This window comes from Puma concolor, chromosome C2 (genome assembly GCF_028749965.1).
Source record: "Puma concolor isolate L17-30 chromosome C2, mPumCon1.1.hap2, whole genome shotgun sequence".
Lineage (NCBI taxonomy): Eukaryota > Metazoa > Chordata > Mammalia > Carnivora > Felidae > Puma > Puma concolor.
Genome location: NC_141675.1, coordinates 61,270,050 through 61,286,021, shown reverse-complemented (window position 1 = coordinate 61,286,021; position 15,972 = coordinate 61,270,050). Strand labels below are relative to the sequence as shown.

General features: G+C 37.8%; 1 protein-coding gene across 1 annotated transcript in view; it reads left to right on the top strand.

Annotated features, from left to right (window-relative positions):
* PDCD10 (programmed cell death 10) overlaps positions 1–15,972 on the top strand; it is a 46,953-nt gene that overhangs the window by 6,721 nt on the left and 24,260 nt on the right. The window contains exon 2 of the mRNA XM_025913594.2: positions 13,272–13,479. Coding sequence (XP_025769379.2) covers positions 13,384–13,479 — 96 coding nt within the window. The 5' untranslated portion in view covers positions 13,272–13,383. The remainder of the gene's footprint in view (positions 1–13,271; positions 13,480–15,972) is intronic.

The following is a 15,972-nucleotide window of genomic DNA, read 5'->3' as shown; positions in this document are numbered from 1 at the left end:
TGAGCTCTTTTGGAAGGCAGTTAGATTTAGAGTTGCAGTTACAGAGAATTTTTATATTACATGGTAAGGTCAGTATGGCAGGCAAAAATTACTTATATTCAAACTTACTCTAAAAAAAATCTCTTAGGGAGTTACACCTTGGAGACTAACATAACTTTAACGGAGCCAGTTTTCTTTAGCCATGGAATAGATTTACTTTTTCCTTTGAGTAGTAGGTGAAGTATTTGACTAGTTATTCAGAGCCATGTTGGAAAAGTAGTATGTATAATATGGGCATCACAGTGTGGTGAGCTGCTCATTGTGAGAGGTACTGCAGCTGGGAGTCTGGCAGGGGGAATAGCAGATCCATGTCTTTTCTGTCTTTCATTCTGGGGCTTATGTGTATGGAATGGAATTATGAACATCTATGTATTTCAATAGTTGTTTTTCTCTATTGTCTTCTTCAAAAAATGTTAAGCATGCACGTGGTGTTGAACTTGCTCGGTGAGTATGTGTATAACATGAGGCAGGTATACTCACGGAGGTTTGCAGAGCGGCATCTCTACATGACGTATTTCTTTATTGTTCCTCTTCCCTGCCAGACACCACCCTCAAGGGCACAGACTTTTTCTGACTTCATCACCACATCTCCAACTAGCACTTGCTGACTTAGCCTGACTATGCCAAAGTACTGTACTAGCTGCTAGGAGATAGAGAAAGTAATAAATCTTCTCTTTAGGGGAAAGGGATGGAAAAACTGTTACGTGGGCATTTAGCCTTTCTAATATATATATTTTTTCTAATTTTTCCTTTTTATCTTTCACCCTTTCTTACCCCTTTTCTTATGTACTTTTTGCATGCATTAATTCGTTTGGTAATTTTGGGCCAGAGCTGATACAAAGGAGAAACAATTACACCTTCTCTAACTTAGCCATGTGGTCCCTGGTACTGAAACATGCCTTACTACCTTATTCAACCACCCTGTGTTCAGGATGAACCGGAACTCCAGAGGCGATGGGAGTTAAGGAATGACCAAACCCTAAGATGTCACACCCCTGCTGCCTCCTTAGACTTATATAAGGTTGCTACAACAAAAGCCAGTTGGGAGGGATAAATGAGTCAGACCTGACCTCTAGGCTGCAACTGCTCCCTATACTAGTTCATAGTGTTGCAAGGTTTAATTAATTTAATTCCAAAGCACTTTGAATTTTGCTGTGATCTTTTTGTTCAGAAATATATATGCTTTCTGGATGTCTTTATCCATAATAAAATTGGCATTTTGGCAGTGTTGTCAAAACACCAGATTTCTGACGTCCTACCTTAATTTTGGTGTCCCTCCTTAAAAAATTAATTAATTTGGCAAAGGAAGGGTACAAGAGGAAGTATATATACAAGCAGATATCTTCGTTTCTTTTTGTGACTCCTAGCATTTGTATTGGAGATCAGTTAGGAGCTAAAAGTGAAGTTAACTGTTATAAAGATAGAACCTTGTCTTTATTAGCTCCTAGTTTTAAGCACATGACCTACTCAGTTTGTTATCTGCAGCTAACAATTTTATCAACATGTGAGTGCCTTGTGGCAGTGTTTTGGTGGAAAGAAATTTGGTAAGGTAAGGTAAAGAAAATACACAATGTATTTGGTAGAGCCCCATAGGCAATTAAGTCTGTAAGATAAATCTTAGATAACTAAGATTATAAGTGATACAGAGCAGATAGGCCTAGCCCCTGTGGTACAGACTCCTTAAATTATACCTTCAAGCATAGAGAACATAGGAACAGTATGAACATTTGAGTTTAGTTGAATTTCTAAGGTATTTTAAATGCATATTGAAGAAATTAAAATAGGAGATCACAAATACTGATAAAAAGGAAAATAGAAAGCTGTCCCTCAGACACTTGATGGCTACTCTGGGATTATTTGATTCATGAGCCACTAGATTAAGAGCTTTATAAGCAAAAGATGAACATATTCAAGGGGACAACTTTGTTTCCTGCCCTACGACAAATGTTTCATTTATATTCAGACCAGGATTTAACGGAAACTTAGGCATTGGGATAGGAAAAAAATTGAGCATTGTCACAACTAAAGAAATGTGTATTTTTCCCCCTAAATTAATTTCGTAGAAATATCTTAGAAGCCAGTTGTTGCTACTTGTATTGTTGTTCCCATTTCCCATTAGGTAACTCAAAGGTAACTAGCCCTTTGATTTTGTTGTCAGCTATTCATTATCCCATATAGGTTATGTATGCCCTTTTATGAATTATCCTGAAGTCTTTGCGTCTTAATTTTACTCCATTACCCAGTCCGCTTCTGGGCCACAGTTATCTTTTATTAAGTTGATCTATTTACATTAAGAGAATGAAAAGTAATTTTAATGTAGGCTTGACAAGTAATGTTAAAATTTATTTATTGACCAAATTCTCTTAAGTGTTCTAATACTGTAACTTGCTTTGGATGACGTGTAACCTTTTTTTCTGGTGGCCCAAGTAATTTATTTATGTCTCCATTTTGGCAAATGAGGGAGAAAAAGTTTTAAAAATATGCTATGTAAAGTGGGCTGTATAACATTGTGATATCAATATGAGGTTGTCATTGTGTGTGCTATGCAGGTGTGGACTAGGCTGAGGTAAATGAGGGGCCTAGGGTACAAAATTTGAGGCACTTACTCTGTCATGCAAGTCAGAAGTAAATTTTGTGCTCTTAGGTGTGAGTTTGCCTCACCTTAGTTCCAGTCCACAGGACATGTCAGGTGTGTGAATTTTATCTAAGATTCCAATCACAATATGAATTGAATGCATATTGTGTGTCAGCTGCTGTATTAAGTGCTTCATATGCATTCAGTACTCTTAATAACCAGGAAGCTGAGTACTTCAGTCAATATTTTCATTAATTTCTCACTGAATATAGAGAGATTAGTAAATAATAACACTCAGATCTTTGTTTTGAATTTGAGAGCTTTACCTACTGCTCTGTACTGTCCATCTGTGTGTAGAAATACTTAATTCTTGTCCATATAGATTTCTATATTAAACAATACTTCCCACACAAAAGAGACGATACTCTCCAAAATCTACGAGTGCTTTCACTGACACGAAACGGTTTAACTTGTAAGGTGAGTCAGAAGTCTCAGCAGCACCAAATTGAAGATCTCAAACTTCTGCTGCTTTGTACCACTTGGAGCGACTTTGAATCAGAGCCCCATTCCTGCTGGCTTCAGTCTTCACTCAGCGTGGAGTCTGGGGGTCTTGGCTGTAAGCACATTGACCCATGGATGACATATGGAGCAGAGCAGGTTAGTCTAGAAGTAGTTCATTTGGCAGACTAACATAACCTGTATGATAAGCTGGAGTAGCTCAGTAGCATATTTGTTTAAAATGTCTGTCACTGTTTTGTTTCTTAATGTTAATTTCTAAGGGCATTTCTTTCTAAGTTGTAAAATATAAAAATTGGACTAGATAATATATAATGGCTGGTATAGCTTTAAAATTTGAGGGTCTTAATATTTAAGTTTCTTAAATGCATAAGCATATGACAAGAGTAAGAGTAAATTTACTGGTGAGAGACTGAGAACTGAATTATGGAAAAATGTGGGCTTAGAAAGGCTTTTGCCAACACCTAACCCTTACTTCTGGGACCATTCCCCTTGGTTCTTCATAATGCCTTGTTTACCGTGCTTGTGTCCTGATAGTCTAGAGCAGTGGTTTTCCAACTGTGGAGAGTTGTTAAAGAGCTCCTCTGAGAGGGAGAGGCTGAGGGGTAGGAAGCTAGTTACTTCATATGTTTATTGGATGAATGAACAGTTTAGTGTGTTTTACCTCTCTTGATAAAATATTTTATTTGAAAAACAAATAACAGTTCTACCGTTTTAAAGAGGCTTAGAATCACTTATCCTTCACTATTTATCTGGCTTTCAGGAGTCCTTGATTCTCCTGGCTAGATGATTGTGCAGGAGACCTGATTTCTAGAAAGAGATCTGTTATTTCATCTGAGATAAAAATGTAATAGTAATAGCTAATATTGAATAATTGCTATGTGCCATGCACTGTTCTAAACACTGTATCTAATAACTTGTTGAATCTTCACATCAGCCTTAACAGAGGGAGACTGTTCTATTATTCCCCTATCATAGATGAGAAAACTGTAGCTCAGACTAGTTAGATAACTTGCCCCAGGTCGCTCCATCTAGTAAGTGGTAGATCCAGGAATGAATCTAAGCAAGTCTGGTTCTAGAGTCACTAAGCTTATTACCCACCTCTCTAATGACAGTGCTATTAATGTTACCTAAGAATAATGGAAACAGTCCTAATCCTGTTTTCCTTTAGGTAGCATTGTGGATTTTGAAGTGTTTCTTAGAATGCCAATCCTCTATAGAAAAATAAATTGTAAGCTTTAAGGGACTGATTTTTAAGTGTATGTTTAGAACCAAGTCTGCTTATTAGTTATGGAACACCTCTGTATGACAGACATATAAGAATTAACAAAGAATGATAAAGGTAATAGAGTTAAATTTAGAGCACTTTTACATTTTGCATTTTTCCTTCATGGGTGATTGTATTCTAATTTGCCAGTGTTACCTGTTTTCAAAGACATCTTAGCTTTCAGATGATGTTTTAGTGGGAACCTCTCTTCTCAATTAATAGCTCATCAAACGCTTGTTTGGTCAGTCATGTTTACAGAGATATGAACACTTACCTTTTTGATCTTATTTTTAAGAAAACTGTAGCTGGAGTCCTTCAACTAGATAGTGGTATCAACTAGATACCTGGAAATTGTGTTATGATAGAGAGGGTGCCTTTAAAAATTTGATTGAAGTGATAATTCATTGTGGAATGCGTACTTTCTTTGAATAGTTATTTAAAAGTGCAAAGATATAATATTTAGTAAATTACAGGTATTTATTATAGAGACTTTATGGTTTGATTTAGAAATTACTTCATCTTTTATTCTAACTATATCTCTTTCAAGTGTGCAGCTCAGCTTTTTTTTTTTTAATTTTTTAATGTTCATTTATTTTTGAGAGACAGACAGACCGTGAGTGGGGGAGGGGCAGAGAGCGAGGGAGACACAGAATCCGAAGTAGGCTCCAGGCTCTGAGCTGTCAGCACAGAGTCCCACGCGGGGCTCGAACTCACAAACCGCGAGAATCTGACCTGAGCCCAAGTCGGACACTTAACCGACTAAGCCACCCAGGCGCCCCACAGCTCAGCTTTTTAAAGAAACTAAAGCATGGAGAGGTAAAGTGACTTGCTCAGAGCTAAGATGACTTATGATGATAGTACCAGAATTGGAGCCCTTGTTTTCAGATCTTAATACCTAATGGTCTTTTTTTCCATAGCTCTGAACAAATTCTCCATTGATATTTTGAAGATGTCCAGAAAAAATATTGATATATGTAAACAAATATGGTGGCAAAGTGTCATATGTTACTTTTACCATTAACAAGAGATTGTTTGGGGGCTTTAGGGTGGGTCAGGTGTACGACTTGAGTCCTAAGCATACGACTCTTAATTTCAACTCAGGTCATGATCTCACAGTGGTTCATGAGATTGAGCCCCACATCAGGCTCTGCACTAGTAGTGTACTATCCACATAGAGCCTGCTTGGGATTCTCTCTCTGCCTCTCCCCCTGCGTGTGTGTGCACGCGTACGTGTACATTCTCTCTCTCAAAGTAAACACTAAAAACCAAACCAAAAGAGATTGTTTATAGATGTCCCTAACTGCAAAATTCAGCAAAAACCTGAACTGATCGTAGTACATGTTCAGGGAGGTTGAGTTCCACATAACCTTACTAAAAAAGCAAACTATATATGGAAGAGAGTGAATCCTAGACAATATAATTTGCAAAGGAAGGAGAGAGATGTAGCTTTATCTTGAAGGCTTCAAGGTTATTTTGGTCTAAGTAGAATCTTCTACTTAACCCTATTCCTCTGCCTCCCCTTTTCCTAGCTTTCTTCTCTAAACCTTTAGTCTCTCATTTAAAAGTGGTTACATTTTGAGATGAGAAGGCCCTAAACGATAGGTTGCGATATCAAAGACTCACCTTTTCAGCTGTGCAAAATGGCCAGACTGAGCTACACAGCCTTAAAATAAACCGAGTTTCTCCAGGAGCCTGATGGATATGATTCATGATGCCAGGTGCTTAAGAGAAAGCAAAGAGTTGTCAGGTATTTGAAACCTTGAATCAACCAGCTATTGGGGAGGATCTCTTTACTAGAATTTGTAAATAGTTTTTATGATCTGATAAAAAAAAAATTAGTTTCCTGGAGGGTATTATGTTGTGAAATTAGGCAGAGAAAGACAAAAATCATATGACTTCACTCATATGAGGACTTCAAGAGACAAAACAGATGAACATAAGAGAAGGGAAACAAAAATAATATACAAACAGGGAGGGGGACAAAACAGAAGAGACTCATAAATATGGAGAACAAACTGAGGGTTATGGGAGGGATTGTGGGAGGGGGGGATGGGCTAAATGGGTAAGGGGCACTAAGGAAATCTACTCCTGAAATCATTGTTGCACTATATGCTAACTAATTTGGATGTAAATTTAAAAAAAAATAAATAAAAAGAATTTTAGCTTCCCATGATATTACTTTTGAACCTCTGGTAGATCGCAGTAATAAAATTTTATTATCACTGAAATTTGGAGTTTCAAAGCATTTAAAATTATGTAGTTTTATCCCCTCTTTGTTTCTGCTGGGAAAACAAACCAGTGATTAAGTGAAACTTACACAAAGTCAGAACCAAAAAGAAGCCCTGTCTCAGGTACTTAGTTTTACCTGTGCCCCTTCCCTGAGTCTCGCCTTGGCAACTAGTTTTTCTGACTCTCTAGGCACTGTTCTTTCCATACCAGTGCTTTTCAGCCTGTCCTGTTCACGAAAATCATCTGGGTTGTCTACTCAAAACACAGCTTCCTGGATCCTTTCTTGGAGATTCTGATTGAGTCATCTTGGGAATGTTTTTAATAAGCACTGAAGTGACTGTGATGGCTTAGGTTGTCCAACATTTAGGAACTGCACCACTTATGCACCCTTGCCCTTAGAGAAAGTTTTGCTTTCTGCTAAAAGCTGATACTTTTTGGATCTTGCTCCTATGTAAAGCAAGGCTAATCTATGTTGGAAATTCTTGCACTTTGAGAATTTTGTGAACTATTAAGTTATATGCCAATTAAGTCCTATGATCTAAAATACATCCTCTCACCCTTAATAAAAATGAGACATTAGAATTTATAATCTGCAACTGTTTTGTTTCTCTAGTTTGATTTGGTTTTCATGTAAATTTCTTTTGGAATTCTGATTTTAGTTGCAATCATCTGATGCTAATATTCTCTTAGCTTACTATACTAGGAAGAGCTTGGGATAGCGAGAAGTAGTGAAAACTGGTAAATGTGACCGGTAAATTAAAATCTTTGTTAATAGAATTAATTAGATTTCTTTGTATGTTTTGTTTTGGTAGGCTTGATATTTCAAAACTATTAGCAAGGCTGGTTTAACTTACAAATTGACCATCTCTTATTAATTTGTTCATTCAACATTTATTAGTGTCTACTATGTATCTGCTGCACTAAGGTCTGTATTGGTAAAAAGAAATATATTTATAAGTGGTAACATAAACATGAATCTGCTTCTTGCTAGAATGAATAAATTTCTTTTAGCTAAGTGTTCGTGAGGAGACTGGAGACCCAAGCAAAATAAATAAATAAAACTTTCCTCTTTAAGAAAGGAAATGAAAGGAATTATAAGAATTTAAGACCAGGTGAGGGGACTAAGTTCTGGAATTGCCTATAGAGAAAAACAAGGCAAATAGACCTGCCTACAAATGTTTTTGTTTGTTTGTTTGTTTGTTTGTTTTGTTTTGTTTTAGAGGAGTGCAAGCCAGGGAGAGGGGGCAGAGAGAGAGAATCTCAAGCAGGCTCCACACTTAGCACAGAGCCGGATGTGGGGCTTGATCGATCCCACGACCCTGGGATCATGACCTGAACCAAAATCAATTCAGAGTCAGATGCTCAACTGACTGAGTCACCCAGTCACCCCCTGCTCACAAATGTTTTTAAGTGTAGAATTTATTTAGGAGCTTTCTTTTTCTCCCTAAGAACTTTGTATTTCAGTTCCAGGGACTTCCATTTATCCACTCCTTATATTTGTGAGTAAATAACTTTAGCTCTAGAGTTATCTCATGCCCAGATGGATTAAAATGAGACTCTTTCAGGAACTGCTGATTCTGAACCTTGAGATCTTTCTGAGTGTAGTTCTTTAAATGAACAGACTCCTGTTGGTTCTTTGGGCAGGGCAGGGCAGAAATCCTCTAAGACTAATCGTTTTGCAGTGGAATGGACAAGAACCTATTTTTGTTTTCTCCTCACTCTAAACAAATAATGGTCTTAAGTGCAGAGAGATATTTAATACTTATTCATTGTGTGTTAGAGATTAGCAGTGCTATTTTGATCACTCAAGGAAATGAGAAAATATAAATGAATAGGTTGCTTATATTCTATTTGTATTCGTAGCCCCATATCACAGAGGGTGTTTTTGAAGAATTTGCTTAGAAGTTATACCTTTTTGGGGCTCCTGGGTGGCTCAGTTAAGTGTCCCACTCTTGATCTCAGCTCAGGTCATAATCTCCTGTTCGTTATTATCAGGCCCCCAGTTGGGCTCGGTGCTGACAGCATGGAGTCTGCTTCGGATCTCTCTCTTCCTCTCTCTCTGCCCCCCGCCTATGCGTTTTCTTCCCTCTCTCTAAAAATAAATAAATATACTTTTTAAAAAAATATACCTTTGTGTTACTGGTCTTGTAGTTCTGGTTCTTGGTTTTTTTGTTTGTTTTTTGTTTTGTGTGTGTGTGTGTGTGTGTGTGTGTGACTAATTCCTTGTGAAACAAAGCTTACTTTGAAATCAAAACTTTTCCCCCAGTGTAACACATTTGAAATGGGAAACAAAGTAGTTGTTATGTTGCCACCATACCCACAATAAATTTTTATTTATTGTTAGTTAGCAGTTACTACCATGGCAAGTCATTTTTTTGAACTGTGGTTTCTACTGTACTAGATGGTGGATGTGGTGCCTTCTTAAGACTTTTCCAGGTTTGGGATTTGGAGTTATTAATCTTCAGTTGGCTATGCATACATGATCCGCACTCACCTCAGAAACCAGTAGCCACTAGAGAACTGAAACTGTTAAGGTGCTGCCCATCTGCTCAGGGCCTGACCACACCCACTGTGAAAGGAACATCCTTCTCAAAGGGGCAGGGTCTCAGCCCTCAGCCCTTGATCAGCTTAGTACCTTTGCTCTTTGGGTAACAGGCTCTTTGTTGATGGGAGTAATTGCAGGTTGTTCATTGAACCTTTTCAAATAAGCCTGTAGAAGGAATGACAGCATTTTTTAACTTGTACTAAAAATGACAGAACAATTTAATATTTAAGAAACCTAATTGAAATTGTTGATTTTTATTTTTTAAATTTTTTTTTTCAACGTTTATTTATTTTTGGGACAGAGAGAGACAGAGCATGAACGGGGGAGGGGCAGAGAGAGAGGGAGACACAGAATCGGAAACAGGCTCCAGGCTCTGAGCCATCAGCCCAGAGCCCGACGCGGGGCTCGAACTCACGGACCGCGAGATCGTGACCTGGCTGAAGTCGGACGCCCAACCGACTGCGCCACCCAGGCGCCCCTGAAATTGTTGATTTTTAATCTCATGTAAACACTGATGAAACCATGAGTGGCCCCAGTTTGTGAATGTGTGCCTCCTCTTTAGCCACCTCTTTAACTCATAATATTGCTATAATACTTTCTTTGTGATGATAAATAGTAGCTATCGTACCGCATAGTTAGTTTTAGAGGTGAGAAATACATACATGTGTTTTCTTCAGTTTGAATCATAAATATCTCAAGTGAAAATTTCCTGACATGGGACAATACTACTGATGAAACACAATGGAAAAAAATCCAATACAGCTGTTTACAAAAGGTAAAAAATTAAGTGTTTGAACAGATTTATTGGGGTAGATGGGTGGATGCCAGCAAGAATCCTGAAAGTGACTCTAGCCACTTTTACTGATCACTTCCATCTGCCTTTATATATGCAGGGATACACATATGTTCAAAAGAGAAAAATACAAAAATGATCCAATTGAGCCTACTTTAATTTTTCACTTCCTTTTTACTGAGATCATTAGACTTACCAGCTGTCAGCTCCTACAGGTAGTCCCCCCCCCCCCCAAGTATACAAGTGACACTACTCTTTGTTACTCGTGAGCTCATCAAGAAATCGAATGATTTTGGGGAGTCTGGGTGGCTCAGTCAGTTAAGCTACTGAGTTCGGCTCAGGTCATGGTCTCACAGCTTGTGAGTCCCGAGACAGCTCAGAGCCTAGAGCCTGCTTCAGATTCTGTGTCTCCCTCTCTCTCTGCCCCTCCCCACTTGCACTCTGGCTTTCTCTCTCAAAGATAAACATTAAATTTTTTTTAAGAAATCAAAGAATTTTTTTTTTAAGTTATTGTCCATGCTCAGGACATTTAAAACTTTTGACCACCTTCTCTTTGAAACACCTTGTTTCTGTGATACTGGTTCTCTCTCCCAATTCTCCCATTGCAATATAGTATCCTGACTTCTCCCTTGTAATACTAATTGTTTGTTTTCTGGCTTTCCTTTCACTGGATAAGCTCCATGAGGTCAGAGACTGTCTTGTCTTGTTCACTGCTCTGTATTTAGTCCCAGGTCTAATACTGTATAGGTAATGAGATAACTCTTCAAGTGTTGGCCCTGTTCTGCTATTTCTCACTTGTTTTTTCATTGATACTGATGCCTTCAATTACTGTTTATACAGTGCATCCACTGTCCATCATTTTCATTTTGACTATCCTTGCATTTCAGCCCCTCTTTTTTTGTTCCAAGTTTAATATGAAATAGTATTCACAATTTATTTTTATAATGTTATTTATTTTGAGAGAGCCTGCCTGAAAGTGGGGGAGGGGCAGGGAGAGACGGAAAGAGAGAGAATCCCAAGCAGGCTCCACACTGTCAGCGCAGAGCCCAACTGCAGGGTTCGAACTCAAGAACTGTGAGATCATGACCTGAGTCAACATCAAGAGTTGGATGCGTAACTGACTGAGCCACCCAGGTGCCCCCACAATTTACTTCTAAAGTGGAAAAGTAGAATACCAAATTTATGTAGTTAAATAGAAACAACAGGGCCACAGTTGATATTTACCTACTTCCTCTTGTTACTTGCTCAGATCTGGTTGGTCTTTTATATAAATATACTAGATGTTTTAAGTTTTCCCTTCAGTTTGTGTTCCTCTGTTCTATCTTTAATGGTATGACCAAAGCAGTCTGCTTAAATAAATGATCTCATCAGGTAATGTTTTTCTGTTACCCTAGGAGATAAAACTTAGGAATTAGCCTTTTTATTTTTATTTAGTTATTTGGTTCTGTGAAGTCAGGGAGCAGCTTTTAGCTCAAAAACGAAAAACTTCCTGTGTTTAGAACTACCAGAAATGGGACTAAACTGTTTCAGTAGGGGTTGCGTTCTGCTTCACTTGTAGGGATATGGAAGGATAGATAGTAAGCATTTCTCAAATTGGACAAGTTATTAGAGCTTTTTGAAGCTATACATACTCCGGGCCTTTGATTTTATTTTCCAAACTGCTTAGGTCTTCCACAGGCTGGCCCAGATGAGTTTTTAATGATTAGGGTCACATCCTGATCACTCCCTACTGCATCTTATACACAGTAGGTGCTAAACATACATTTTTCAGTGAATGAATAACTTCTGGGTATTTTCCTGGGTAGATGAGCTGAGGTTCTTTGTTTCCTGCTCAAACTTAGTTCTTTTATGTGGAATTATCAGATCTGGATTGAAAGTATTATGATTAAGTCTTGTGCCCCTGCATGTGTGTTCTTGGTCAAGTCATTTACCATCTCAGAAGCTAATTTTCCATCTGTAAAATTAGAATGGCAGTTGCTGTCAGGTAAGATAGTTACATTGTGAAGACTAAAAGCATGTGAAAAATGTTTTCTAATCTGAAAATGCTTTGTAAATGGTAGAAATTATTCAAAACTGATGGCTTTTAAATATATATTAATATATATTGTTTAAAATATGTCACTAATATTACTCTTTCACTTTACACTTAGGCTCATTTTTTAGCCTAGCAAAGAAAATAAATACAGTTGCTTTCTCTTAAAAACCAATATATTTCCTCAGCTCTTCAAGGCAAAATTTCCCTCTTAGATTGTTAAATTCTTAAAGTTTTTATTTATTTTGAGAGAGACAGAGAATCCCAAGCAGGCTCCGCACTGTCAGCATGGAGATCAATGCAGGGCTTGCGCTCATGAAACCATGGGATCATGACCGAAACCAAGAGTTGGATGCCCAACCAACTGAGCTACCCAGGCACCCCAAATTCTCAGTATTTTATTTTGTTTATTTTTTATTTTTTCAATGTTTATCCATTTTTGAGAGACAGAGACAGAGTGTGAGCAGGGGAGGGGCAGAGAGAGAGGGAGACAGAGAATCTGAAGCAAGCTCCAGGCTCTGAGCTGTCAGCACAAGGCCTGTCTCTGGGCTCAAACTCATAAGCTGTGAGATCAGGACCTGAGCTGAATTCAGATGCTTAACCACCTGAGCCACCCAGGTGCTCCTCAGTATTTTAATTCCAAGCTATCAGGGTCTGTGGATCTCTGTACTTAAGTTTTTGTGCCAGATTTGGGGACCAAGATATGAAAAGTACCACTAGCAAAATTAAATAAACATTTTCCCCCCAAATAGACCACATTTGATAGAATTTTCCCAGTTTTAAGATTTGTCTTAAATCTCTGGTGCTTGGCTGTGTTTAGGTGACAAAATCAATGAACTACTAGCAAAAAAATATTTTAATCTAAACACCTTAATTCCTTGTTCTTAGTCCGTTAATGTGGTTCTCTATAGTTACAGCTTTATATTACATATAAATGTTACAATTATGTATTTTGTTGGTACTTCCTTGTATTTTTTGATTGTATGTAGTGGAATTAGATGCATGATTATTCCATGGTGCTTCAGAAAGCACTGTCTCAGTTGAAGATGAGTGGGTTCCTGAATCACAGCTTTGTGAATTAGTACCTAATAAGGGAAATTTGTTGTAAGAAAGGGCAAATTCTTGAGTCTGAGGAGGAAGAGATGTCTCACAGATCTGGGATACCTTCATAAGTAAGATATATTAACAAATCAGTTGTTCATAAGATAGGGACTGGGAAAGAAAGTTACTGGTGTTTGTATAGTAAATCTGTGTTCATTCTTCCCTTTTAAACAGGTCAGTATATGTTTTGTGCCCTATTTTATCACAAAAAAGAGAAGAAATACTGCAGTGAATGAAGATTCCTCTGCATTTTAGCACTGCCTTTTCTACTGTAGTTGGCTTTTGAATGAGGATGACAATGGAAGAGATGAAGAATGAAGCTGAGACCACTTCCATGGTTTCTATGCCCCTCTATGCAGTCATGTATCCTGTGTTTAATGAGGTAAGTCGGTCAACATTTCCTCATATGGTCTCTGCAATTCTTGATGCCTGCTTCATTTATTCATTTATTCCTTCATGTAACAAGTGCATAAATTAGTTTCATCTATGTGTTAGACATTGTACCAGGACTGGACATAAAATAGAGGGAATGGGGCACCTGGATAGCTCAGTTGGTTAAGCATCCGACTTTGGCTTAGGTCATGATCTCACGATCTGTGAGTTCGGGCCCCGCATAGGGCTCTGTGCTGACAGCTCGGAGCCTGGAGCCTGCTTCAGATTCTGTGTCTCCCCCTCTCTCTCTGCCCCTCCCTTGCTCATGCTCTGTCTCTCTCAGAAATAAACGTTTAAAAGAAATTAAAAAAAAAAAAAAAAAAGTGGGGGAAGAAAAAACCTAGACATATTGCTTCCCATCTGGAAGTTTCACTATAGAGGGAAAGACAAATAGTGAACAAAACAATGCAAGTAATTATATAAATGGAAGTTGTGGTAAACAACAAAAAAAAACCCTGTTGTTACCTAGCAGGTGGGACCTGCTTTAGGGGTCAGGACCAGCCTCAGTGAAGATGAGACCTATACACTATGATAGAAAAGAGATAAATAAAAGGGTTAGACAGTTGAAGAGTTGGGGATAAGCACATTTTAGGTAGCAGAAGAACAGGCACAAAAATATCCTGATGAATTCTAGTTAGTAGTGTTAAAACATTTCTACTGATAAAGGGAAGATATCATTGCTTTAGTATCTAAAGCAGATGTAGTTGCTTTTTTATTTGAGGAATTTTCTAGGAGTTAATAATAGTACATTTGCACTTTTTCTTTTAATTTAATATTAATATGCTAAGATTTGTAGAGAATTACAGAGCTGGAAGTTCCTTACAGATAATTTAATCACCCTTCCTTTTAATCGTGAGCCAAGTTCCTATTACATAAAATTACGTTCCTGAAATTACTTAGGACTAAGAGCTAGGACTCTAAATTTAGTGGCTTCAGCCTTTCTGTCCATTTAATTAAGGCGTTTTTTTGTTGTTGTTTGTTTTGGGTTGTTGTGGGGTTTTTTGCACTTAATTAATTATAAAGCTGTCAACAGCATTAACCTTATTGTTGCTACTGTAACCTGGAAACCCTCACCATTTCCATGGACTTTTTATTCCTTTTTGTAAAGTATTTATATTAGAGTAAGATTCTGGGTTTCAAAGCCATGTCTCCCATATTATTAGTTTTATTGATCATGTATTTGATGCATTTATGGTCTTAAGTCTTAGGGACAATAGAGAACGATTCATCCTCTTCAACATGGAAACCACAGACATAGTTGCCATTTCAGACACACACTTTGGAATTCCAAATGCCATTTGTCAAATAGTGTTATGTTCAGTGAGGATAAAAGAAAACTCAAAAACAGTGGCTTGGATACAAGTTATTTCTCTTGCAGAAAAAACTGTGGCAATAAGTGGTCCAGTGCTAGTATTATTATGACTCAGTATCATAGTGTTTGGGCTGCTGATTCTCCATTCATCGTGTTCTAAGTTGTCTGGAAGGTACAAAAAAAATGGAGCAGGGGGTGAGGTGTTTTTTCTAGCTGATTCAGCTTCCTTGAAGTAACCTTTTTGGAATTCCTGTACAAGACTTCCATTTACATCTCATTGGCAAGGACTTAGTCTTATGGCCACACCTACCTGCAAAGGATGTTGGGAAATTTAGAAGTTTTGTTACTAAAGAGGAAGCAATAGGAGGCATCTTTTGAAAAACGTGTCCCTATTACACTGGTACCATGGTAGCAATGGAGGTACTCTTTTAGGTCTGGTTATATACCCATCTCTGCAAGTATAACCGACACTCCAGTAAGTCCACCAATTTGTTCTAATACCTACCATTTATTACAAGACTACAGTTATTGTTAGAAGCAAATGCTTCAGTTCTGTTTAGTACATATTTACTAAATGTCAACCATTTATTTGCTGAGTAGCCTGCTAGGGCCTAGAGATGTAGAGAAGAAAAAGGCAATATACCTGTCCTCAGGAATTGTGGGGAGCACAGATGTTTAAGCAGATACATCATTTAATTATCCTTGTACCATGTAGGAGGTAAGAAGATAGTCACTGAGAGCTGTTGAGTAACCTTTGTTGATGATTAGTGTTTAATTTCTCAGGTACTTCGAGAAGCAGTATGGCAGTTCTACCCAGAGGTGCTCTCTCTTTCCTGGTCTATATAGCTACCCCTGTTGGCTTTTGGCCCAAGTTGTTTTGGGGCATTTCTATATTCATCCAGTATTTTGAGTCTTTACTTGAAGGAAGGGCAATGTGTATTGTAGAGCTTCTGTTTGACTCTCTAGTTAGTGAAGAGGAATTCGAGAAGCTTTTTTTTTCTAACAATTAGAGTGATCTTTTCCTACATATGGAAAATGGATTTTATTTGAATCTTCACTTTGGAAAATAGTTACATAGGATATGAGATTCTGGTAAAATGCACTATTGGGATTGATACTGATCCATCTTTT